We start from the raw sequence: 27,400 nt of genomic DNA, 5'->3' as shown, positions 1-27,400 counted from the left end.
GCGGATGTGACCGCACGTGGGTACGTGTGAGCGTGTGCGGATGTGACCGCATGTGGGTACGTGTGAGCGTGTGCGGATGTGACCGCACGTGGGTATGTGTGTGTATCGATGTGACCACATGTGGATATGTGTGAGTGTGTACAGGCACATGTGGGCTCTGGTGAAGAGATGCGTGAACAAATATAGGCATGTGTGGGCAAGTGTGCACATGTATGGGGACGTGTGTATGGACATGGGTGTGTATATGAGCATAAATGGGCACATGTGAGTACATGTACAGGCATGTGTGCACGCGTGCATGGGCACACGTGAGCACATGCCCACATGGATGGGCCTGTGTACACACATGTGTATGTTCACATAGATGTGCAGGCACGTACATACGTGTATGTGCAGACACAGGCATGTGTGGTCACGTGTACACACGTATAAGCATGTGCATGTGGACAGGCTTATGCATATGAACACATATGGGCAGGTGTGACCACATGTACACACGTGGGCATGTGTGAGGGTGAGGGCACATATAGGCATGCACGTATGAGGGTGTGAGCACATGTGGATATACGTGAGTGTGTGTGGGCACATGTGTGCTATACAAGCCCGCATTTGGGGAGCACTGTCAAAGCTTCCTCCATCTGACACATTCACTCCACACTTCATGCCAGGTTATCAGCTGAGAAAAATCATAAATATTTCATCGCCCATCAGGGCTGAGCGGGGAAGGCACCGTCCATCACAGCACTCCTCGGGACTCCCACGGCCCCACGCGTTACAGCCTGTTAAACAAGACTGATGGTGGCTTGCAGCCTGGGAAGGCGGGGGGGCCGGATGCAAGGGGTGGGGGTGTCTGGTTCTGAGCTGCTCTGAGGGATGCATGAAGGGCCCCACATCCTCTCCAGCAGGGCTGACACAGTGGGCGGGCCTGGCGAACGCACGTCAACACATTGTCAGTGTGGCTCAGCATGGCAGGCTGAGGCCCCTGCCTGTGACCAGTCGTCCTAAGCCCCATGGATGCAGAGATGGGGCAGAGGCCTCTGTCTACAACCTCCCCAAATCAGAGCAGTAATTGAGGTCCTAGAGGAATGGTCACACACCCTGCCTTGATCTGGGGTGTCTGGGCCCTGCACCTGTAACAATTCTACTATCCAACATGGACTAGACTTCAGTGTAAAACACAAAAGTACAGACTTTCAGCAGAAGACGTAGGAGGGCAGGAGAAAGGTCTGAGGACCCAGAGCTAGGCAGAGAGTTCTTAGACTTGTCACCAAAAGCGTGATCCATAGAAGGGAAAACAGGTGAGCTAGATATCACCAGAAGCAAGAACGCCTGAGTCTCAGAGACTCTGGGAAGAGGATGAAAAGACAGGCTACAGACTGGGAGGCAAAGGTGCAAAACACACGTCTGAGCAAGGCCTATTGTCCAGAATGTACGGCAAATTCTCAAAACACAACAGCAAAACCAACCAACCAACCAACAAGCCAGTTAGAACACGAGCAAAAGACGCGAGGAGACACTTCACCAAGGAGGACATGGATGGCAGGTACTAACACATGGAGAGATGCTCCTCACGTTAGCCGCGAAAGAAAACCAAACCGTGCCGTCAAGACCACTGGGACTCACAGTGACCATTCAGGACAGAGAACTGCCCCAGGGAGTTTCCAACAACACAGACATTTATGGATGCAAACTGCCTTTTCTCCCACGGAGCAGATAGGGGGTTTGAACTGCTGACATTTTGGTTAGCAGCCCAATGCTTTCATCTCAGCACCACCAGGACTCCTACGTTAGCCACAAGGGAACTACAAATTAAAACCACACTGAGCTATTGCTACACACCTGTGAGGACCAAAACTGAAGCAGTGACATCACCGAACGCTGGTGAGGAGGCAGAGAGGCGCGATCTACGTACATCCCTGGTGGGAGTGTGAAACGGCACAGCCGCTCTGGAAGAGAGTTTGGCAGCTTTTTAAAAAAAACACACATGCACCCATCATAGCACCAGCAACTGCACTCCTGGGAGTTTATCACAGAGAAATGGGGCCGCTCACATAGAAACCTGCACATGAATGTTCCAGCAGCTTTACCGTGACTGCTGGAACCAAAAACTACCCAGACGTCGTCCAACAGTTAACGGACAGATGGTGGGGCATCCATGGAATGGACAGGGGACCACTTCCAGCAGTGATCTGCTGACAACGCCCCATGGTGGCACACTGTGTGACCCCATCTACATCACGCTTTGAGGACAGCTTACAGAGCTCGAAGGAGGTGCAGGCGTCAGCTGGCCAGGACAGGAAGCAGGAGCCTGGGGTGCCTTGTGGTTCTGAGCGGAGACTGTGGGCAGTCACACGGATCTACACATGGACAACATGCAGAGAGCTATACATCCACACACACACACACACACGGACACACCTGCACAGACATATTGACACATGCAGACATAGTACACCCATGCAGGCACATATACCCCCCGACACCTGCACACATATACACCTGCACAGACACCACTCACATGCACATGCCTGCACAAGACACACTCACACATGCACCCTCAGAGGCACACACCTGCAGAGTCACACCCCCCCACGCAGAGGCAGACACCCCTATGTACACACAGACACATGGCATAGATATGTACAAACGTACAACACACATACCAACACACAGTACACACACACTCCATGACATAATATCCCCCACACTCACATACCCAGGGATATGTGCAAATGCACAAACATACCTGCACACACTCCTACATCTGTACACACATGCCCACACACATCACAGACACAGACACCCCCACGAACCCCAACATGTGCACACACAGGCAGACACCCCACCACACACCCCAACACACAGACACCCCTGTGAGCAGGTGAGGGAGATCTGGTGACATCCCAGCAGGCTGTGTGGCTTGCACGGAGCCTGCTCCTGGCGCTGTGAGACACTAACGCTAGGGTCCCCGATCTCAGCACCTTCCGTGAGCCCGCTGTCATTCCGGCCCACCACGTGTAAGGCAGGACAGCACCTGCAGGGGATTAGGATTAAGCAACAGCTCCCGAAGGAGGGTCTGTATTAGCCAAACCCACGACATCCAGAAACAAACTCCCCACACAAACATGCAGAAGTTGCCCGTCAGGGTGCAAATCAGCACCGTTCTGCTGGGGCGCCCGGTGCCGGTGCTCAGGTACGGCTCCGCCTCATGTGCACGACACCCCCCCACAAGCACCTGTGCTGCAGAGATGGCTCCCAACCCTCAGCACAGACCCCTTGGAGGCCCAGAAGCGGGGGTTCCACAGAGATAACTGTCCCCACCTGCTGACAGTGAGCACGCCATCCAGTGCCCCTCACCCGGCCTGGGGTGTGGCCACCCATCCTGGCCTGAAGAGGCACCCCACATCCAGCCCTCTCTCCTGTGGTTTCCCAAGCCCGCGGATGGGAAGGGCCAGGTGTCCCCTGCGGGCCACCCAAGTGCTCCTCCTGCAGAAAGCCCAGGCTGGTAGGGGTGCCATGAGGCCGCCGTCCTGACACAGGCATCCTGTCCCTCCCAGTCCCACACCCCTAGCAGAATGCCTGGTGGTCTGGACCTGGTCACCCCCAGTGGGCCCTGTCCTCTTGCTCTCGTCTCAGCCATCCCAGTGCAGTCCAGGGCCGAACACTCGTCCCAGCCACCCCTGATGCAGTCCAGGGGCTGCTCCTTGCAGTCTAGGGGCCACATGTGTCTTGCAGGGGGTGACTCCTGCACTGAGGGCCCACCTGTCCCCACAGGGCCCTGCGGTCTGCTTCCCTGGCCCCGCCCCTCACAGGGCCGAGTTCTGACAGCAATCTGGGAAAGCCTGACAGAGGCACGAACAAGGGCTGCCATATAGCAGCACCACATGGCCTCGGCTCGAGGGACACCCCCAACGTGCAGCACTCCTTGGAGACACACAGCAAGCGGCGAGGTGCCTTTTACTTATAACACAGTCACCACAACGCCTCCTACCAGAATCCAAGTCCCCGCCATCAAGCTTCCTGCCGCCCCCCTCTGCCAGGCACCCAGGGAGCTTTACTCCGACAGAGACAACACAGCAAGAGCCTGGAAAGGTGGATGGAGCAGGTTCCTGTGCTGCGTTCAAATCCAGGGTGCTCCATTCTCTGGCCTGAACTGGCAGTGGGAGGATCTGCACACCCTCATTTCTGCTGAGAAACGCCTGGCGCCCCTTCCTGGGGAAACCCAAAGCTCTACGTTCATTTCTGCTGAAAAACGCCTGGCGCCCCTTCCTGGGGAAACCCAAAGCTCTAGAAGGGGCAGTTCTCCCTGCACACCAAAGTGAGAGCCGCCTCAACTGTGAGGGGCCCACGTGGACTGGCTGTTGGACACACCTGTGGAGCTCGGGGGCTGTGGATACCCCATGTGCCCCATCCTGAAAGCCCACGCTTCCACTGGCTTCATGGGAGGACCAGCGTTCGCATCCCGCTGGCGTCCTGCCCCGCCTCTGAAGATGGGTCACGGTAGAACTCCACCATGTCATCCCACACAACCCCCGCAGCCTGCGAGGCAGGCGCAGGACGCCCACCCCCGGGGAGTCACAGAGGTCTGCCATGCCAGGCAGTGGCTCCTGCTGCACTACACTGAGGGTCATCTGTGGCTTCCGGAACCTGGCTACCACCATTCCCTGACACGCCACTGCACTGAGGGCCCACCTGTCCCCACAGGGCCCTGCGGTCTGCTTCCCCGCTTTCTCAGGGTGATTTATCAGTCCAAACAACAGTGTTCCTTGAGAGAGAAATTGACCAGGACCGCCCTGAACGAGTGGCCTGGGTGAGAGGTGAACGGAGTGAAGTGTCTGCCTGCAAGTCTGCTGTCTGCAATGTTATCGCAAACCTGCTTCAGCAGGAGATGCGACCGCCAGTGCAAACCTTCACAAGACGTACACAGCCTGCTGAGGGGCAGGCAGCAGAAAAGCGAAAGAGAGACGCCACCACGAGCGCTCCCCAGAGGAAGCAGTTAACAGACCCATGTGTGACAGACGTGACACACTGTACAACATGCCACGGTGTACACACACACGAGCTCCAGTGGGGTTCCTGCATCTCATGAACACAGATGTGTGACAGACACATGTACACACGACACCTTGATGCATGCATGTATTCCAGTGGGGTTCGCCCATCTTACGAGCATACACATGTGACAGACACACAATACATGTGCCCAAGATGCCACGATGCACACGTGCTCCAGTGGGGTTCCCGCATCTCATAAACACAAACATATGTGACAGACACATAACACATGTGCACAAGATGCCACAACACACTCATGTGCCCCGGTGGGGTTCCTGCATCTCATGAGCATGGACATGTGTGACAGACACATGACACATGTGCACAGGACACCAGGATGCATTCACGTGCCCCAGCGGGAGTTCCCTATCTCACGAGCATGGATACGTGTGCGACAGACACGACACACATGCACAAGATGTCACGATGCATACATGTGCTTCAGTGGGGTTCCCCACATCTCGTGAACATGGACACGTGTGACACAAACACACAACACGCACATAAGACACCATGAGGCATGCACGCACACTCGCCCCAGTGGGGTTCCCCTCACCTCATCAACTCTTCCCTGGGACATAATCCTAGGTCCTCCCAACACCCACCTGCCCATGTGGTGGCTGTATATACCTACCCCCCTCGTGGATCCACATCTTGAGCTGTGGTTTTCACAAATACCACAGCAGGCATCTCTGTGCCACACTGCTCGACCACCCCTGCTGGCTTGCTTTGACTGTATTCTTAGACTAACTCTGGTTACGCAACTCCACCCACAGTGGAGGGATGCAGCCGGGCTGCACTGAGCTGGTTCAGAGTCTGCGCTTGGTGGGAAGGAATGAAGCTCTGGGTCCATGTGCAGCTCTGTCCCTACCAGGGAAGGGAGACACCTCCACACATACAGACACATATGGGAGATACTTCCATACATACACACATGTATGGAAGCCACTTCCATATACACACACACACACGTATGGGAAATACTTCCATACACATACACATACACACATACGGGAGATACTTCCGTACATACACATGCACACATGTATGGGAAACACTTCTATACATATACATACATGCACACACATGGGAAACACTTCCATACACACATGCACACGTATGGAAGACACTTCTGTATGTACATACACACACACAGATGGGAGACACTTCCATATATACACACATGCAGACATATAGGAAACACTTCCATAACTACATACACACACATACTGCAGACATTTCCATACACATACACACACACACGTACGGGAGACACTTCCATACATTCATGCACACGTATGGGAGACACTTCCATATATATATACACACACACATGCACACGTATGGGAAACACTTCCATGCCTACATATGTACACACGTATGTATATGCTGGCCGTTTGCATGCCTCTCTGGCGATGTTTCGCCTTTGTCCTCTCCACGGGGGATTAGTGGGTTCCAGAGACAACTCTTCAGTGTGTGCGGACCCAGCCCTCACTTGCACTCACACCCTCACGAGGAGACATGTGGCCCTCCGTGTGCACAGTGAGCTGTTTCTCTTGGTGATTTTTTTAAAAGAATTGCCTTTGATGTTCCCTCTGACTGGGACAGTTACATGCTGAGTTGCAGGAACAGAGGAAGAAGCCACCGTGCACATCCAGGCCTGGGTTCTGGCTTACCAGAGTGCACCTCAAAACACGCTCACATCTTCAGACGCCACACAATCAACAGCCCTGAGACGAGCCTGGCTCCATGAGCTCCTGGTTGGCATCGGCCCATGGGGGCTGCCTGAGCCACAGTGGCATTGCTCTGCCTGCCTGCAGCTGGCTCCTCTCCCAGCCCCTCCTTAACCTCCCCAGGGCCCAGCCCACTGGTGGCGCCCACTGTGGGTACACCCTGGACAAGGAACACAGAGACCGTGGGATTATGTGGTACAGAGGGGACTCCATGGAGGCCTCGGGAGCCCCATGCACCTGGTGAGGGGCCCCATGTCTGGTTCCAGCTCTGGGTTTGCCTGGGGTTGGGCTGACATGGAGGGTCCTGGCCCATAGAACCAAGACTGACTGCCTCTCAACAGCTGCAGGACTGCATCCAATGAGCGTGGAACTTGCAGGTGGGTATGAAGTCACTTTTTAGATTCAAGAGCCACCGGGGAGCGGTTTGGGGTGGGAGGGTAGTTTGGGGTGGGGGGGGGTAGGATGCCTGAAAACAGCAGTCAGTGTGACACGAAGACCATGGCCTACAGCAAGGGGACAGTGCGCTCCAAGCCCTCCACCGCGTGGCAGGGACACCACACTGACACCCCCACATCGGGAAACCCACTCAGAGCCTGCAGGCACTGCATGGTTCAAACCGATAGGCCCTGGGGCAGGAGCATAACTCAGTCCATCTTTACCGACCAGCCTAAGCCGCCCCCATCAGCTGAACCTGCAACCCCGAGGCCAGCCACAAGCTGGCTGGATACGGCATGGGCAGGGCTGAGGGCACTGCACCTCCACACGGGCCCCCTCCTAGTGGAAGTGGGATGACAGACATGTCCAGAGCCCTGCCCAGTGGAGATGCCTGCAGGACAAGAGGGCAGGGCAAGGGGACAGGGAGGATACACGTGCGTTCTCAGTCAGCCCCTGCTCTGCCGAGGCCCTGGCCCTGTGTAGCCCAGCCGCCATGTGCATCCACTGTGGCTGTTCTCTTGTGGAGCCCTCACTCGGGGACCAGGGGGCCCTTCCTGTCTCCACCTTCCTTTGCAAAAATTTCAGGCCTGTTTGCCCAGTACCGTTGCCAGCTCCCTCACCTGCTGCCTCTAGGAACCTCTACCATTCCCAGTGCCAGGCCTCCAGTCCCATCCAAAGACCCTCCCGACACTCAGCTGCCTTCAGGCCAGAGCTCTATGGTGGCTGACCCCAGCGCCTGGGGCAGCAGATGCAGTCTGAAGCCCCGGGACACCCGGTTTCCTCGAACTACTGCCTGCTCACTGTGGCCCTGCACAGGAGCCTACCCGCCCACCCTGCACCACGCCTCACGTTTCTCCTGAGGTTGGCAATTAAAGCCAGGCCGGGTGAGATCAGAGCAATCAGTCTCCCTGCTCTCTGCACGCGAGGCTGCGGTGGGTGGACTGGGTACTTGGCCTACTCTCTGCACACTAGGGCCTTGACGGGAGGACTGGGTGCGCAGTCTGCTCTCTACCCAGTGGTTACAGGCAGAGATGCGGCAGGCAGACAGATGGCCCCCAGCTTGTTCCAGGCCCTGTGAGCACAGGGTTAAGCTGGATTCCTCCGGCTTCGGCCTGCCTTCAGGCTCTCCCGCAGGAGCCGCAGCTGCGCACTCACTGTGCTTCTCATTATGCAGCCTGTGTGGCTAATGGCCTGTGACAAAGGCGCCAGCTCCTGGCCGCGCCCGAGAGCCAATTAGACAACTCCCCTCTTCCTGTTGGCAGCGCAGCAGGAGAAAATTAAACACAATTTCAAATTGCCTCTGCTGAGGACCCCCGTTATAGTGACCCGTGCTCCGCCTCTGCCAAGCGGGCCCAGTTAGGTCCGGGTGACTGGCCCACTGACCACAGCCGCCTCAGCGCCAAGCCGTGCTGGGACGGAAAGCCCTGTGGCTTTCATCTGAAGCAAAGAACAAACGGCGCCAGGCAGCAGGATGTGAGGGAGAGCGCCCAGTACCTGGGTGGGCAGGGCAGCCTGGGTGTTGGGATCTCAGCAGGGGTGGGGCCAACACCCCAGGGCACCCTGTCTCAGACACACAGAGGCTCAGGGGGCAGAGGGTGCCACCACGCTTCCCGGCCAAACACATCCAGGTGACAGGTGGCCCCAACGGCCCCTCGGGTCTGGCTCCATGCCTCTGAGTGTGTGAGCTCCCATGCACAGCCACCCTCAGACCTCGTGCCTGCACGCATCCTTCCGGCTGGCCCAAGGGTCCAGAGCTGGGGTGCCCTCAGCCGGCCCGGTGCCCTCAGCCGGCCCGGTGGGGACTGGCTCCCATGCTTGCTCCACGGCCGCCCCTCCTATTTGGATGACTGCCTCCTGTGACCACAGCTCCCGGGAAGTAGAGAAGTTGCTAAGGGTCATCGAGGGGGAAGTCCCACTGCAGGTGGCCCTGGGGCCACCTGTTGGCCTTAAGTGCGACCCACTTGGCAGCAAGAGCCACTCAGTGTTCCCAGCATCAGTAGAGGATGTGCCACCAGCCCCTACCCAGGAGGCCCTCACTTGATGGGCTCACCAACTTCTGGGGTGGCTGGGTCCTAGGGCAGCCTGACCCTTTTGGGGTCCTGCCCACCTTCCCAGCTCCCTCGCTCTGTGACCCGGGAAGGCACCTCCTGGGGGTGTGGGTGCTGTGGTGCTCAGGGTGTCGGCCCCAGGTGGCCACGTGGTGCCGACTTCACCCCACTCGCCTTGCCCTGTGTTTAGGGCAGGATTCTGTCCCTGCACCTTTTCAGGGACCTGTCTCTGGATACAGCGGGGATACACTGGGGACACTGGAGGGCAGGTGTCCACGCACCCTGGCAACCACAGAGGTGCCGACCCCGGGGACTGATGCCCACAGACGGCCCACCCTCAAGGTGCCCGCAGACGGTCCGCCCTCAAGGTGCCCGCAGATGGTCTGCCCTCAAGGTGCCCGCAGACGGTCCGCCCTCAAGGTGCCCACAGACGGTCTGCCCTCAAGGTGCCCACAGACTCTGCAAGTCCCCAGCAGTGACCATGATCCTTCCCGCGGGCCCCACCTGTTTTAAACCAGCCGTCCGGAGTGAAGGCATTTTTCGTTGCTTCTGGCTGGTCCCAGTACTCCCGAAACACAGAGGGTCCCCTGACCAGGAGCTCCCCTTCCTTCTCCTCAAAGCCTGGGGTCACCTGCAGAAGGTGGAAGAGAACATGCATCGCAGGTAAACACACGTCTCTCTGTCGGGACCTCACAGAGCCCACCACAGGCCCCGCACGCCCACGTGCACCGTGCGCCGTCAGCTGGGCCACAACATGTGCTGTGCACTGTCAGCTGGGCCTCTTAGTGGGTGTCCTCATAGAGCTCACCACGGGCCCTGCACGTCCACATGCACCATGCCCCAGGAGCCGGCCCCCAAATCCACTGCACGCTGTCAGCTGAGCCCCCATGTCCACTGCGCATCATCGACCAGGCCCCCATATCCACTGTGCACTGTCAGCCGGGCCTCTTAGTCGGTGTCCTCATAGAGCTCACCACGGGCCCTGCACGTCCACGTGTACCATGCCCCAGGAGCTGGCCCCCACATCCACCGCACGTTGTCAGCTGGGCCCCCATGTCCACTGTGCGTCATCGACCAGGCCCCCAAATCCACTGTGCACTGTCAGCCGGGCCCCCACATCCACTGCACGCCATCGGCTGGAACCGCACATCCACTATATGCTGTCAGCCGGGCCCCCCATGCTTCCCACACCCTATTGGCCGGGCCCCTACATCCACTGTGTGCCATCAGCCGGGCCCCATATCTGCTGCATTCCGGTGGCTGGGATCCTTGCCCCCTGCCTTGTGGAGCCAGTGCCCCTGAGAAGTGTCTAGCTGGTGGGGTCTTGTCCGCTCTGTTGTCAGGGTTGAGTGGACGTGAGGGAGTGGATGCCTCAGACCCTGCTGCCGTGGAGAGCATCTCTGTGACGTGAGCCGACGTGTGTCTAAACAAGAGAGCTGTCCTGACTGCTGCCTCTGCTCGATGCTCAGCTGTGAGCTTCGGGACACAGTGTCAGTCCCAGGGTGCAGTGTAGTAAATTACTTAGTATGGCTTTTCTACCCATAAGTCATTGTAAACTCAGTGGTGGAATGAGCAACTGAGGAGCTGATTGTAAATGTTATCCACGTGGAGTATTTCTGTTGGGCATGGCACAAAACAATGTTCTGGGAGGTGCCCACTCTCTCTCAGATGCTTAGAGTTCTCATGCTATGATTGGCTAGTTTGACCACCCTGCCGGGCTCAAAAGGAGGCCTCCTGGAGGCAGAACTCTCTCTGACTGCTGGTTGAGGAAGACGTGCTGCTGAAAGAGACACGGGCTCCTGAGACACGCGTTGCTGGGAAAGAGATGCAAGAGACATGCATTGCTGAGTGAGACACCAAGGGACCAGCACTGCTGGGAAAGAGACTGAGAGAGACTCTTGGCTGAGGGACAGCGGGCTGGAGAGAGAGACTGAGCGTTCTTCCTGAACTTGAGTTGTAGCCTGGTGCTTCCCTAATAAACCCCATAATCTGTGAGTTCTGTGTAGCCACTGCAGTGAATTATCGAACCCAGGAGAGAGGTGGTGGGTGCTTTGGGAGGAACGGTTGGTGAAAGGGCTGGAGGGAGGCAGCATGTCTGGCCTTGCAGTAATAGGCCTTGGGTTACTGCTGGTAATCCTGTCTTTCCCTTGTAGGGTTAGAGGAGGTCAGAACATGTGGCCTCCTTGCCGTTTTTGCACAGGGTCAGAGCTGAACACAGAAGTGGCTTCACCAAGTGCTGACCGAGGAGGGAGCTCTAGGTCAGCAACTCGAGGGGCACCAGGCTGCCCTCGGCTGGACATGTTGCTCAAGGGCAGAGAGAGGCCTGACTCCCACCTGGGACGAAAAGCGAACAGCGCCAGACGCAGAAGAGCAGACAGACGTGCTCAGCTTCGCAGACATTGCCCTGTCGGGAGCCCAGGCAAGCGGGGTCCCGCCTCTCAGGTCTAGGCTGGGTTCTACCTCAGCTGCATCCTGAGCAGGATTCCACGTCGACCGCACCTTGAGGGGAGTAGGCAGGTGTGGCTGCAGCCATCTGGTGTCCCTGGTGTCCAACAAGGACGGTCTAGTGCTGGTATCTTGTGCTATTTGAGATGGTGAACATTAAAACAGCTGGCAGGCTGTCAGATCATGCTAGTCCACAGGTACTCCCGGGATGCACCATTCGGGTGGACTGGCCTTCCTGCATGTCCTGTCTGTGTGCAAGTGTGGGACTACACAGTGGAGCCAATGGGAAGACAGCCATCCATGCCTGTCCCTCACGGCCCCACCCAGATCCAACCACTGCAGAGAGCAGACCAGGTGGGCTGCCATTTTCTTTTTAAGTCCAAGAAAATCTTTGCTATCAGAAACTCACCAAGAATGCCTTCCTTTGCCCAGGGTTCAGGCTGAGCTCCAGGACTGCCTGAAAGAAGTGACTCATGGCAGAAGCACCATATCCACTCAAGGTCTGAACAGGTCCACTCTGCAAGGGCTCTAGCAGCTTCCCTGATGCAGCCGGTGCCAGAAAGCCTGCCGCACACCCGGAAAGACAGCCTGCTGCATGTCCAAAGGGAGAGCCCACTGCATTCCTGGAGGGTCTGCCACACACCCGGAGAGCCCACCACAGGCCTGGAGAGCCTGCCCCACGCCCGGAGAGCACACCACACGCTGAAGAGACAGCCTACTGCACGCCCGGAGAGCACACCGCACACCCGGAGAGATAGCCTACTGCACTCCCAGAGGTAGAGCCCACTGAATTCCCTGAGAGCCTGCTGCACACCCGGAGAGTATGCCGCACGCCTGGAGAGCCTGCCACACGCCCAGAGAGCACGCCACATGCCCAGAGAGCATGCCGCAAGCCCGGAGAGATAGCCTACCACATGCCCAGAGGGAGAGCCCACTGCATTCCTTAAGAGCCTGCCGCATACCCAAAGAGCCGGCCACACGCCTGGAGAGCCTGCCACATGCCCAGAGAGCACGTCACATGCCCAGAGAGCATGCCGCATGCTGGGAGAGCACGCTGCACGCCCGGAGAGACAGCCTACCACATGCCCAGAGGAAGAGCCCACTGCATTCCTTGAGAGCCCTCTGTACATCCAGGGACACAGCCTACAACACGCCCAGAGAGAGTGCCTAGCACATGGGAGCAAGGCCACTGTCCTCCTAAGCAGACAAACCCACAGGGGAGAGGCCACGTGAGCATGAAGGCTGAGCCACAAGAGATGAGGTCACCAGCCAAGGGGTGCCTGGGCCACCATGGTAGGCTGACCCAAGAGGGACCACATCTGCCTGCAGTCTGTTCCCAAATGAGGTCCAGTTAGGGTTCTGGCAGACACGTATTTCTGGGGACGTGGTTCAGTCACCACCCAGCTAGGAGCAGATGCCAACACCATGCTTCCCCTCTCACGCGGGAGTTAAGGGATGACCTGCTGACTCCGGGGCTGGGCACACGGCAGTCAACTGGACATGTAGGTCAAGGGTGCCCTCAGAGGTTGGGTCCAGGTGCAGCCCACCACCCTCCTCTCTGCTCCTCAGAATCCCAGGCCATACTCAGGCTGCCAGCACCATGGTGGACCTTCTCACCTGACAGCAACTGTGGCCAGGGTCTGAGGTTGTCGTCCCTGGAACGTGCTCATGGTGACACTCCACCCCCCTTACAAGCAGCCATGGCCCGGTGTCTGAATGTCGCAGTCCTTGGAATGTGCTTACGGCCTGAGAACCTCCACCATCAAGCTTACCGTTCCTTCCCACTTACTGTCAGCACGGATTTGCTGAGACAACCCAGGAACCCTGAACCCTGACACAAGCGTCCCGACTTCAACCCCAAAGCCGCTCAAGCCCTCTGCAGGACACTGCTGGGGAAGAAGTCAGGATGCAGGCCATGCCGGGGGGTGGGGCTGCATGAAGGACGGGGAACCATATCCGGGGGACATGGCAGGGGAGGTGGGCCCCGGCATCCACCTGAAGCCTCACCTCTGCCCAGGCTCCTTCTCAGCAGACCCCCAGCCTGAGCCTCCACTGTTGCCATGTGCCCTTCTGAATGGCCCTGGGGGCGGAGGGGCTCCCAGGAGGAGTCTGATCCCCAGGGAGGTGCTGGTGCTGGGCTGCAGGGCCCTTTGCGACCCCAGCACTGCCCCTCGCCCAGACCACAGGACCTGCACATCCTCGTCACCATGCATGGGTGACGCCCACAGGAACAAAGCCGAAGAACTGCTCAGAGGGGTCCCTCGAGTGTCCCTCAGAGGCCACCTGTGTGTTGCCTGTGTGGGGCTGGGCAAAGGGGCCAGGGGGGCATCTGATGTCAGTTTTCTGTTTGGCGCAGCGCTCCCTGACTGGCTTGTCCAGAGACGAAGGTGTCCAGCACACCCCACAAAACCAGATGCAGCAGCCTGCTGCTGCCCAGGGTGTCTGTGAGTACAGTGTCATGGCCCCAACCCGTGGGTCCCACGTGGCCCCTTGACAGATGGCAGTGGGGGTGTGGAGGGAGCAGAGGGAGGAGATACTGGTGGCTGGGGGAGGACAGGTGACAGCAGACCAGCCTGCTGCCCAAAGTGACAGCTTGCATATGGATGCAGAGCAAGGTAATTAATTTCAGGGGACAATAAAGAAAAGTTGCCACGTCCCCTGCCACTAGGTGCTCCCCGTCCCCTCCTTGGCCTCCTTATTAGAGGAGGCTGCTCTGTGGGATGGCCTAGGGGCAGGTAGCATCCCGTCTCCAGCGACAGCACTACCTGCTGACAGAGTCCTCCCCCCACTGGCTGGTGTCTGGTGCTTGTAAGTGAGCAATCCGGAAAACAAAAATATAAATAACGACCACTGTGCCTGCGCTCGCAGCGGGGCCAGCTGAGGGGCTGGCGGGAGACACGCACCAGGGCCAACGAGGTGCTCGGTGGCACGGAGACTGAGGGACAAGGTGCACAGTGGATGGAGGGCTGAGGAACAAGGCACTGTGGACCTGGGGGCTGAGGGACGAGGATGACTGGATGGGTGAATGGAGCTTGGGGGAGGGGTGGAGAGACAGAGGGATGAAGGGGGATGAGATGCAGGGAGATGGGTAGTACAGGGGGATGAGGGTTCCAGGGTCGAGAGGACGAGGGAGTGAGAGGATGGGGTGAGGGGATCGCCCACGATGCACAGCCTGGAGCAGAGTGGGCCAAGGAGAAGCTGTGGAGGGGAACATCTCCCCACTACACTCAGAACCTGCCCCAGCCGCAAGGAAGGTGCGGGCAAGTCTGCCATCGCCCGCTGTCACACTCTGAAAGCACAAGACATGGGGACCACACAGCAGAGGAGCTGAACCGCAGTGGAAGAGGGCAGCCCCGCACATGTCCTCCTATGGTCCCCCGGCCGGCCCCCGGGCCCACGTCTGCACACGGTCCCCTGGCCGGCCCCCGGGCCCACGTCTGCACACGGTCCCCCGGCTGGGCCCCGGGCCCATGTCTGCACACGGTCTCCGAGCCGGCCCCTTGACTCACATCTGCACACAATCCCTGAGCCAGCAGCTCCCCAATCCCCAAGCTGGCCCCCTGGCCCACGTCTGCACACGGTCCCCGAGCTGGCCTCCTGGTCCACGTCTGCATACGGTCCCAAGCCAGCCCCCTGGCCATGTCTGTGCACAGGCCTCTGAACTGCTGTACCTTGGTCTCCCTCTCATTTCCCTCTGCGTGCACGGTATAGGAGCAGACTCCCCTCTGCGGGCTCTCAGAGACAATGCGCACCTCCACTCCTGGCAGCGGGGTCCCCACAGAACCTGCAGGAAGGAGGACATAAGAGACAGGAAGAGAGAAGGGCGAAGGGGAGACGACAGCCCTTGGGCACCACGATGGGTGGGCTCCAGCATGCAGAGCAGGGGTGGGTGTGAGACACAGGCAGTGCAGCCAGCGAGGTGCATGGGCCCACCAAGATCAGCACAGTCAGTGAGCGTGGCACCTCGGCTGATGCGCACGAGGCCTGACTCTGCACCAGGACACCCTGCAGGCTCCACACTGGTTGCACGTCCTCAGACACCGCATCCGCCGTGGGACACCTCATCCGCCGTGGACACCTGTCTGTCACGGGACACTGTGGGCAGGTGCTGCAGTGTCTCCATGTCTACTATGGGCCTTGCTCCCTAGCCTCGCCTGACAACCCACACTTTGTGAGTTCAGGCCTGGAATCATGATGACAGGGAATCCACAGAAGGGCACAGTCCACATCAAAGGGGATCGTGCCAGAGGCTCCTGCCATGAGCAGTGCGGCTTTTCTTGGGGGTCGCTTTTGTCTGGAGAAGTGGTGTCCTGGTGTTGCCGCTGGTCAGCCCCCCGCCCCGTTGTTACGCTGGCTGCTACCAGGCCCTCTCCCAAACACGATGGTCTCCCTACGCTTGTGATGAGGCTGCCACTCTGGTCACAGCAGAAGCAAGGACCCGGGTGGGGCAGTTGGTGGTTTCAGGGACCCAAGGCTGACTGACTTCCTGCCCCCACCCCCCAGTGCAGAGGCCACGTCCCCTCAGCCATCAGGGAGCAGCCCTCCAGGCTCAGCCTCGCACAGACACCTCTCTGCAGTTTGGTCATAAGGACAAAGCCAAGGTTATTTCGCCACTGGTGACCTGGCACCTCCGAGAGCCCTGTTCCCGCCTGCTGAGCGGAATGCATGTGTGTCAATCACAGTGTGGCCTCACCCTGGGCCAGCTTGGGGGGCGAGGTGCTCACGTCCATGATGCACTGACTGCTCGGGAATCCCCCTCAAGGCCTGCTGGGAGCCCGGGAAGACGGTGAGCCGGGGGAGCACACCAGCGTGTACCGGAAATGGCAGAAAGACTGGGAGGGCAGAGCTCTGACACCATCCGTGTGGTCGTGTAACGTGACCTAAAGAGACACTGCGGTGCCTCCAGATCCATACCAACCCCTAAAGCAACCACCGAGACCAAAAAGATACACGTAACAAGCCAACAAAGGAGGTGAGATAGAACTACAAACACCCCTCAATTAACACAAAAGAAGGCAGAAAAAGAAGACAACAGAACAAAGAGCAAACAGAAAACAACACAAGATGTTAGACTGGATTCAACCACAACGATAATCACGTGGAAACGGCCTGAATGCCAGTGACACCACAGAGACTGTCATCCTGGGTTTGAAAAAATTAAAGACTTAAGTACGTGCCACCTAAAAAAGCCACTTAAAATATAAAGGCAGGTTACAAAGCAGAGGCTGGGAAGGGACACAAGGTGAACACTCCCCAGGAGATGTGGAATGGCCACATTGACACAGATAAAGCAGGTCGGAGGGCAGAGGAACAGGGGCCTTCGGAATGACAAATACAAGCCTAAGCGTTCACACAGCCAGTGACAGAGCGTCCAGGTTTGTGGAGCAAACTGACAGAACTGAAAGAAGAGACACAAATCACAGCTGCATCCAGATTTCACTAACCCTGGGGGAACCTGTGAAGATGACGGCCTTGGAGACCCTGTGGGCAGTTCCACTCTGTCCTCTAGGGGAGCTGTGGGTCAGAATGGACTCCACGGCAGTGGGTGTGGTTTGGGCTTTGCTTCTGTGAAGACTGACAGCCTTGGAGACCCTGTGGGCAGTTCCACTCTGTCCTCTAGGGGTGCTGTGGGTCAGAATGGACTCCACAGCAGTGGGTATGGTTTCGGCTTTGCTAAAGCATTTGACTGCTAACCAGAAGTCTGGCGGTTCAACCCCCCCGGCCATTCTCCGGAAGGAAAACTGGGCAATCTACTTCTGTAGAGATACTGCCTCAGAAAGCCAAGGAGGGGTTGCTATGAGTTGGGATCAATTCGACGGCAGTGAGCTTGGTTTCTGTGCAGATTGACAGTCATGGAGACCTTGTGGGGCAGTTCCACTCTCTCCTCTATGGGCACTGTGGTTCAGAATGGACTCAGCAGCACCCACCAACTCTGAATCATTGATGAAACAAGTTGGCAGAAAGTCAGTGAAGACAGAGGAGACTTGGGCTGCACTATCAAATACCTGGATCTAATGGGCATTTACAGAACATCTGTCAACAACATCAGAATTCACATTCTTTAGAGTACACACAGAACATTTACCAAAACAGATTCTACTCTGGGATATGGAAAAAGTCATGATGAATTTATCATTACTCATACCATACAAAGCATGTTCTCTGCACACAGGGATTAAACTAAAAATCAATAAAACAGGTCTGGAAAACTCCCCAAACATTAGACAACAAACAGCAACCTATGGATCCAAGAAGAAATGGGAGGGAACAGAAAGTTTTGAATGAAATAAAAACAAAATCTCAACCTCCATTTGAGAAAGAGCTAAAGCTGTGCTTAAGATAAATTTACAACACCCAAACCTAGTGCCACTGAGTCAATTCCTACTCACAGCGACCCCACTGGGTTTCCAAGGCTGTACATCTTTACAGAAGCAGACTGTCCTGTCTTTCTTCCATGGAGCAGCTGGTGTGTTCGAACCAATGACCTTTTAGTTAGCAGCTTTGACCACTGCACCAACAAAGCTCCTTATTTATAGCATCAAGTGCCCATATTAAAATAGAAAAACAGCTTCAAATCACTGGTGCTCACAAGGAATGCTGACTGTACTGTGGAACACCAGAACCAAAATCAAATCTGTCCTGGGAGACGTACAGCCACAAGAAGCCTTAGAGAGATGGCAAGACTTTGTCTCAAGTACTTCGGACCTGTTATCAGGGCGACTAGGCCCTAGGGAAGGGCACCGTGCTCGGAAGGGTACAGCGTCCGTGACAAAGGGGAAGACCCTCAACCAGAGAGACTAACAATGTGGCCGTGACAACGGGCTCACACAGCAACGACCGTGAGGCTGCTACGGGACCAGGCAGGTCTCATCCTACGGTTCACAGGTCGCTACTGAGCTGGACCTGACGGGGTGGCCGCGAGAACGGGCTCACACACAGCAAGGACCGTGAGGCTGCTGCGGGACCAGGCAGGTCTCGTCCTGCGGTTCACAGGTCGCTACTGAGCCGGAACTGATGGGCCACGAGAACGGGCTCACACAGCAACGACCGTGAGGCTGCTGAGGGACCAGGCAGGTCTCGTCCTACAGTTCACAGGTCGCTACCAAGCTGGACCTGACTTGACGTATCTCACAACAGTAACAACAAGGCTTCTGTCCCAAGACCAAAAAAGGCAAGCCAACAAAAGCCCAGAGAAACACAAGAATGGGAATCAGAGAAAAAACCAATTAAATGGAAATAAAAGAGAAAAGAAAGGAACCAAAATCCATTTGAGAATATTAATCAAACCGCTAAACTCTGCCAGACTGATCAGGAGAAAAAGAAAGAGGACACAAACCATCAATGCTGTGGATAAGAGAGGAGCCGTCACTACAGTTTCTACAGGTGTTACAAAGGAGTATCACCAAGTACTTTGAAGCAACGCATTTGACAGCTTAAGGGAAACAGCCACAATCCTTGAAACACATAAGCTATCTGAGGTTGCTCAAGAGGAAAATACCATGAAAAACCCCATATTCACTAAAAGAATTGAATGTGTAGTTAAATCACCAAGCCTGGGTGGTTACAGGAAGAGAGCAGGCTAATTCCACATAAACTCTTCCCAGCACATTGTCTGAGGCAAGTTTTACCCTGACAGCAATACCAGGCAAGAACACTCCCAGAATACAGTCCAATATCCCTCTTCAACAAAGACACAAACATTTCTACCAAAAGCAACAGCAAATTTAAATTCAACAACTAATTAACAGCACATCACATCATAATCAAAGGGGGCTTATGCCCAGAACGCGAGAGTGCTTCTACGTTTCAAAAATCAACAACGTAATTCGCCATTTCAAGACAAAAAAAAAAAAAATTTAAATTTAGAATTAACATTTGACAAACTCAACATACAATCATGATTTAAAGAAAAAAAAAGTGTCAGAAGATGAGAATTCCTCAAGCTGATGAAAGGCACTGGCCAGTCTGCAGCTAGCTTCACGCTTAACAATGGGAGGCTGAGCCCTTCCCCTGAAGACCACGGTGTGCCCCTGCTCACTCCTCCTGGCCTCCTACTGGACACGAGCCAGGGCATCAAGGCAAGAAAAACAAAGAAAAGGCACACAGACTGGAAAGAAGAAGTAAAATGGTCTATTTGAAGTTGGCCGGATTACCTACACAGAAAATTCCAAGTAAACTATACAAAGTTACTAGAACTAATAAGTAAGTTTAGCAAAGTTACAGGCTATTAGGTCAACAACCAAAAATTAGTGGGATTACTAACAACAGTCTGATACAAATTTTAAAGTTGCGTTTACAATACATCCAACACCATTACTTAGGCATAAATCTAACAAAACATGTAAAATCTGTATTCTACAAATGAGAAAACACTGATAGACTGAATTTTAAAAGACCTAACTAAATGAATAAACATTATGCATTAATTAATCAAAAGTTAATACTGTTGTCAATTCTTCCCAAAGTGATCCACAGATTTAAGGTAATTCCAATCAAGATCCTAAAAAAAACCAAACTCACTGCTGTCGAGTCAGATCTGACTCATAGCAACTCCTCCTTGCGTTTCCAAGGCCATATCACTACGGAAGTAGATTGCCCAACCTTCCTTCTGAGGAGTGGCTAGTGGTCTGAACCGCCAGCCTTCTGGTTAGCAGTTAAGTGCCTTAGGCACTACACCACCAGAGCTCCGATCAAAATCCTAGGAAGATATTTTTTTTTTAAAATAGAAATCAACAAGAAGATTCTTCACATGTACGGAGAGGCAAAGGGGAAGAATCATCAAAACAATTCAGAAAAAGAACAAAGCTGGAGAACTACCCGATTTCAGGACCTCCTGAGTCGTTAGTTAGCTGGCTGCAACCGCATCACAGAAGGCAACACCACGCCAGCCTACCCAGCCTCAGAACTGCTGCCCTGCGTGAACCCACCATCACAGCCACCGTGTCAATCTACATCCTAAATGAGCTTCCCCATTCTTGTTGACCCTCTAATCTACCTAACATGACATCCTTCTCCAGGGACCAGTCCCTTCCAACATGACCAAAGTATGAGAGATGAAGTCTGGCCATTCTCAAGTCCAAGGAACATCCTGGTGGTACTTCACCCACAACAGATGTTTGTTCTTCTGGCAGTCAGTCTGTGGTACATTCAGCATCTTTCACCAACAATGCAATTTAAATGCATCAATTCTTCTTTGGTCTCTTTATTCATTGCCCAGCTCTCACATGCATTGTTATTGTTGTTAGGTGCCACTGAGTTGTTTCTGACTTACAGCAACCCCACGCACAGGGGAATAAAACACTACCCGGTCCCGCGCCAGCTCCATGATCCTTGCTATACCTGAGCCCATCGCCGCAGCCATTGCATTGAGGGCCTTCCCCTCCTTCATCAACCCTCCACTTTACCAAGTATGACATACTTTTCCAGGGAATGGTCCCTTCTGACAACATGACCAAAGGAGTCTGGCTGTTCTTGCTTCGAAGGAGCATTCCGGCTGCACTTCCTCCAGGACAGACCTGTTAGTTCTTTTAGCAGTCCATGGTATCTTCAGCATTCTTCACCAGCACCACAACTCAAGCATCAATTTTTCTTTGGTCTTCCTTATTCATTGTCCAGCTCTCACATACATACAAGGCGACTGAAAATACCATGGCTTGTGTCAGGCGCACCTTAGTCCTCTAGGAGACATCTTTGCTCTTCAGCACCTGAAGAGGTCCTTTGCAGCCGATTTGCCCAGTGCTGTACGTTGTCTGATGTCCTGACTGCTGCCTCCATTGGTGTCGATTGTAGAACGAAGCAATGTGAATTCTTTGACAACTTCAATCTTTTCTCCATTTACTGTGATGCTGCTTATAGGTCCAATGTGAGGGTTTTTGTTTTCTTTATGCTGAGATGTAATCTATACTGCAGACTGTATCTTCATCAGTAAGTGCTTCAAGTCATCCTCACTTTCAGCAAGCAAAGTTGTGTTGTCAGCGTATCACAGGTTGTTAATGATTCTTCCTCCAATCCTGATGCCATGTTCTTCATATCATCCAGCTTCTTGGATTATTTGCTAAGCATACAGATTGAATAAGTGTGGTGAATGGATACAACCCTGACGCACTCCTTGATGTTAAACCATGCAGTGTCCCCTTGTTCTACTGGAATGACAGCCTCCTTGTCTATGTACAGGTTCTTCATGAGTACAATTAAGTTTTCTGGAATTCCCATTCTTCTCACTGTTATCCATAATTTGTTATGATCCACACAATCAAATGTTGTTGCATAGTCAATAAAACACAAGTACACATCTTTCTCGTATTCCTTGCTTTGAGCCAAGATCCCCTGACATCAACAATGATATCCCTCGTTCCACATCCTCTTCTGAATCCAGTTTGCATTTCTGGAAGTTCTCTGTCAATAACTGCTGCAAACGTTTTTGAATTATCTTCAGTAAGATTTTACTTGCATGCGATATTAAAGATACTGTTCGATAATTTCCACATTTTGTGGGATCACCTTTCTTTGGAATGGGTACAAATATGGATCTCTTCCAGTCAGTTGGCTTTGTCTGCTCAAGTTGCTCTTTGAAATCTTCTGTTCAGCTTTTTCATCTTGTCATTTCTTCCACTTGTTTTAGCTACTCTCTGCTTAAGGGCAAGTCTCAGAGTCTCTTATGACACCCATTTTGGTCTTTTCTTCCCTTCTCATCTTTTTAATGATCTCTTGCTTTCTAAATGGATGATGTTCTTGATATCGTCCCACAATTTGTCTGGTTTTCAGTCACTGGTGCTCAATGCATCAAATCTATTCTTTAGATGATCTCAAAATTCAGGAGGGATATATTCAAGGTCATATTTTGTCTCTCGTGGACTTGTTTTAATTGTCTTCAACTTCAAGTTGAACTTGCATATGAGTAACTGATGGTCTGCTGCACAATCAGCTCCTGGCCTTGTTTGGACTAAAGATATTGAGCTTCTCTGTTGCCTCTTGCCACAGATGTAGTCAATCTGATTCCTGTGTACTCCATGTGGCGAAGTGCACATGTATAGCCCCCATTTGTGTTGTTGAAGAAAGGTATTTGCAATGAATAAATCGCTGGTCTTGCAAAATTGTATCATGTGATCTCCAGTGTTATTTCTGTCACCAAGGCCAAATTTTCCAACTACTGGTGATTCTTCTTCGTTTCCAACTTTTGCATTCCAGTCACCAGTGATAATTAACACTTGTTGATTGCATGTTCGGTCAATTTCAGACTGCAGAACTTGATAAAAATCTTCAATTTCCTCATCTTTGGCTTTGGTGGTTGGTGGGTAAATTTGAATAATAGTCGTATTAACTGGTCTTCCTTGGAGGAGGATAGATATTATCCTATCACTGACAGCATTGTACCTCAGGAGAGATCTCGAAACATCCTTTGTGATGATGAAGGCCACATCAATCCTTTTCAAATTGTTACTGCTAGCATAGATGATCATATGGCTGTCTGATTCAAAATGGCCAAAACTGGTCCATTTCAGCTCACTAATGCCTAGGATATCAATCTTTAGGCATTCCATTTCATGTTTGACAACTTCCAATTTTCCTAGATTCATACTTTGTACATTCCATGTTCTGATTATTAATGGATGTTTGCAGCTGTTTCTCCTCAACTGGAGTCATGCCACATCAGCAAATGGAGGTCCTGAAAGCTTTACTTTATCCATATCATTATGGTTGGTTCTACTCTGACGATGCAGCTCTTTCTTAGTCATATTTTGAGTGCCTTCTGACCTAAGGGGCTCATCTTCCTGCTCTGTATCAGACAACATTTCTGGGCAATTCATAAAGTTGCCCAGTAATGTATCAGACAGTGTTTCTCTGCTATTCATAAGGTTTTTCCCTAGCCAATTCTTTGAGAAGTGGATGGCCTCTTCTTTCTTCCTAGTCTGTCTCAGTCTGTAAGCTGTGTTGAAACCTGTGCACCATGTGCAGCCCTGCTGGAATTTGAAACACCGGTGGCACCGCCTCAAGCCTCACAGCAACACACAAGTCACCACAGTACGACAAACTGACAATTTTGTCTTCCTTAGCTGTTCGAAACCTCTCTGCCCTCCCCTTTACCTGGATCCTGCTGCCTTGTCGTCCCCGGCTTTCCCTCCTTCCTGCCTCTTGAGTGGGGCCTGTCTCCCTCCTCTTACCTGGATCCTGCCGCCCTGCCATCCCCAGCTTTCTGTCCTTTGCACACACAGACTACTGAAAATACTATGGTTGGGTCAGATGAACCTTAGTCTTCAAAGCGACCTCTTTGCTCTTAAACACTTTAAACAGGTCTTTTGCAGAGGATTTGCCCAGCGCAATATCACTTGATTTCCTGACTGCTGCTTCTATGGGTGTTGATTGTGGATCCAAGTAAAATGAAATCCTGACACCTTCAATATTTTCTCTACTTATCATGATGCTGCTTACTGGTCCAGCTGTAAATTTTGTCTAGTTTCTGTCTTCCTTATGTTGGGATGTAATCCGTACTGAAGGCTGTGCAGTCTTTGATCTCCACCAGTAAGTGCTTTAAGTCTTCCTCATTTGCAACAAGCAAGGTTGTGTCATCTGAATACTGAGGGTTGTTAATGAGTCTTCCTCCAATCCTGATGCCATGTTCTTCTTCATATAGTCTAGCTTCTGGGATCATTTGCTCAGCACCCAGATTGCATACGTATGGTAAAAGGATACAACCCTGATGCACATCTCTTGTGATTTTAAACATGTGGTGTGCCCTGGTTCTGTTTGAACAACTGCCTCTTGGTCTATGTCTAGGTTCCTCAAGAGCTCCCACCCTAGAGCTACAGCAATCAAAACAGAATGGGATCAGCAAAAGGATAGACATATAGATCCGTGGAGCAGGATACAGTCCAGACGTAACCCTCAGACACACAAATGATTTCCCACAATCAATGGAGAAACAGCAGTCCTTCCAACAAACAGCTGGAAATAACTGCATACCCATTGCTAAAAAAAGATCCTCAACTCATATCTCACACTAGATACAAAAATTAATTCAAGGTGGACTATAGATCGACTTGGGGGTCCCCAAGACCCTCCTCAGGTTCCAGATACACCAGGAAGGCCTCAGTGCTCAGCAGAGTCACACAGAAAAGGGTTCAGGGAAGAGCAGCAAAGAGAGACTGCAAAGGAAGGGCAGGCATGTGCTCCAAGACTCCTCTCCCCATGGAGCTGACCACGAGGCACTCAGTTTCTCAGGAAAGAGTGTGACACCTTGTGGGAAGTGGGGCCAACCAGGAAGCTCATTGGAGACTCAGCGCCCAAGGTTTTTATTGGGGGCTGGTCACAGAGACACCCTTGTCTGCCTGGCACAACCATAATTACAGGCTCCCAGAAGGCAGGCAAGGAGCTCTGGTGGCGCAGTGGAAAAGGCACTTGACTGCTAACTGGAAGGTCAGTGGTTCAAACCCACCAGCCACACCACAGAAGGAAGATGGGACTTCTGTAAAGATTTACAGCCTTGGAAACTCAATGGGGGTCACTATGAGATGGAAACAAATTGATGGCAGCAGTGAGCTTGGTTTTTTTTTTTTTTTTTTTTGAGAAAGAAGGTGGGTGTTTGTACCCACAGTCTAGGCAAGGGGAGCCCCTTTATCCGTTAGGGAATGGGGGAAATCTGCCCCAAATGCAGTTCCTAGGCAGCAGCTGAGGCCAGCCTTGAAGCAGCCTTTCCACAGTAACAGGCCTGTATGTGAGCTTTTCTTTGCACACGGATCTAAACATAAATCCAAGAGCATGACACTTCTAGAAGAAAACACAGTGCAGGGAAACCCGTGAGAGCCGGAACTCGGCGGGCCTGCCTTGTGTGTCCGGGTCTCGCAAGCCTTCCGCCTTGGACAGGGTGCTGTCTGACCACTTTTCTCTCACTCTCCATTAGTGGGAAACAATTGAGTTTTTCTTCTCTGACAAGTTTCTACCTTATACAGGCTTTTGCAAGTTTTACTGCAGTGAATTCTTATGACCTTGGGCTGAACAAAGATCTCCTGAGTATGACAGCAAAGTATGATTCGTAAAAGAACAATCCAGTGCATTAAGAACTTCCTTTCCACTCTTTAAAAAGCACTGTTAGCAGAGTGGCAAGAACCCCTGTCATTGGGGAAAATAGATCTGAAAACACGTATCTGATAAATGAGTTCTATCCAGAATAAAAAAATAATAAAAACCATAACACGCAGTATTAAGAAACCAAATCCCTAAGTGAGGAAAAGTTAAATGAGACACTTTAGCAGACATGACACACAGAAGTCAAATAAACACACGAGCAGAGGCTCCATGTCAGCTGTCACCATGGAAGACAACACACATTGCACCACCCCAGCCTGCACCACACCCCATCAGAACAGCTTGACAGGAAAGCACACACAACATCAAGTGCCAGAGGCAGCCTGTCGCCACGTGAAACATACAACCTACCAATCGCATGCCGAGGTACGTACCCAGTGGGATAAAAAATATTCACAAGAAATCCTGGATACAAATGGTTGTCACAGAGTTATTCGTAAGTACCCCAGATGGGGAACCCCCTAAATGTCCTTTCCCTGGCGAATAGCAGGACTGCAGTGGTCCACTCATACCTGGAATCCCACTCAGCGGTAAGAAGGGGCCTATGACACACCTGGCAGGGGCTCCCACGAATCTAGAATGAGCAGCACATGTGAGGACCAAGAGAGGTCAATCTCAACACCCCTGGCCTCATCCCCAACATGCACATAGACCCCTCATGGGCAGGGTCTAAAGGAAAGACAAGTGGAATGTTTCAGAGAAGGCTGGTTGAGCAGAGGGGACCAAAGGGCAGGACACCTGGTGGGGGGCAGAGGCGCGACTTCCCATGCCACCCGAGGCTGTGTGCTCAGGGCACTAGGATGCTGGAGGTGATGGATGAGCCGTGAAGTTGCTGCCAGTGGCAGGAAGCAGACAATGACGGACTGGTGAGAATGTGGGCAGTCAGGGCCCACAGGGCACTCTACCTGGAGGCAGACCAAGCAGCCGAGGGCTGGCCTCTATTTCCTTGACTGTCTCCCCAGGTAACCAAGGCAAGGCGTGGGGGCACCGGAGGGAAGAAGCAGCCCAGAGGGGCAGGCCGGCTGGTGAGCGCCCAGGAAGTCTCCCCTGGCAGCCTGATCCCGAAAGGCAAGCTAGCTCAGTGTTCCTTCCAGCGACCCTTCAGTTGTTCCCACTGTCCTTTCCAGCCCAGAATGCTGGGGGCTCAAGCCCACGGGGAGGGGTGGCTGAGGAAACTCTCCTACCTGGCAGGCGAGCCGCGGTCAGGGGGTTGGACAGGGCCATGCCGATCTCTGTCATGCCGTACCTCTCCAGCAGGGTGTGACCCGTGATGTCCCTCCACCTTTCCAGCACCGGCACGGGCAGTGCGGCTGAGCCCGAGACCATCAGCCTGCGAGACACAGCGGGAGCGGCTCAGCTCTGGGGAGAGCCCAGCCGTCCACCAAGGCCACTCGGCTCGGGGCCCAGAGAACACCCGCCCCGTCCAGTCGAGACGGAGCTGATGCTGGCAGGCATGTTGACCACGGAGTGGTCTGCAGGGGCAGGGGAACCAGCCCTCAGGGTCTCCGGTGGTACCCAGTGCACATATGGAAGCTGCTCACACAGTCCTGCATCACACAGTCACCACATCAAGGACGTGACAGGGTTTATGTGTGAGAAGGT

At 53.6% G+C, this 27,400-nt stretch overlaps 1 protein-coding gene across 1 annotated transcript in view; it reads right to left on the bottom strand.

Annotated features, from left to right (window-relative positions):
- ACSF3 (acyl-CoA synthetase family member 3) overlaps positions 1–27,400 on the bottom strand; it is a 44,698-nt gene that overhangs the window by 10,912 nt on the left and 6,386 nt on the right. The window contains exons 4-6 of the mRNA XM_007939233.2: positions 26,983–27,128; positions 15,388–15,500; positions 9,776–9,902 (exon numbers count right to left, since the gene is read on the bottom strand). Of these exons, the coding sequence (XP_007937424.1) occupies positions 9,776–9,902; positions 15,388–15,500; positions 26,983–27,128 (386 nt within the window). The remainder of the gene's footprint in view (positions 1–9,775; positions 9,903–15,387; positions 15,501–26,982; positions 27,129–27,400) is intronic.

This window comes from Orycteropus afer, unplaced genomic scaffold (assembly GCF_000298275.1).
Source record: "Orycteropus afer afer isolate SDZICR_OR568_19922 unplaced genomic scaffold, OryAfe1.0 scaffold00057, whole genome shotgun sequence".
Lineage (NCBI taxonomy): Eukaryota > Metazoa > Chordata > Mammalia > Tubulidentata > Orycteropodidae > Orycteropus > Orycteropus afer.
This window is presented reverse-complemented; position numbering and strand designations above follow the sequence as displayed.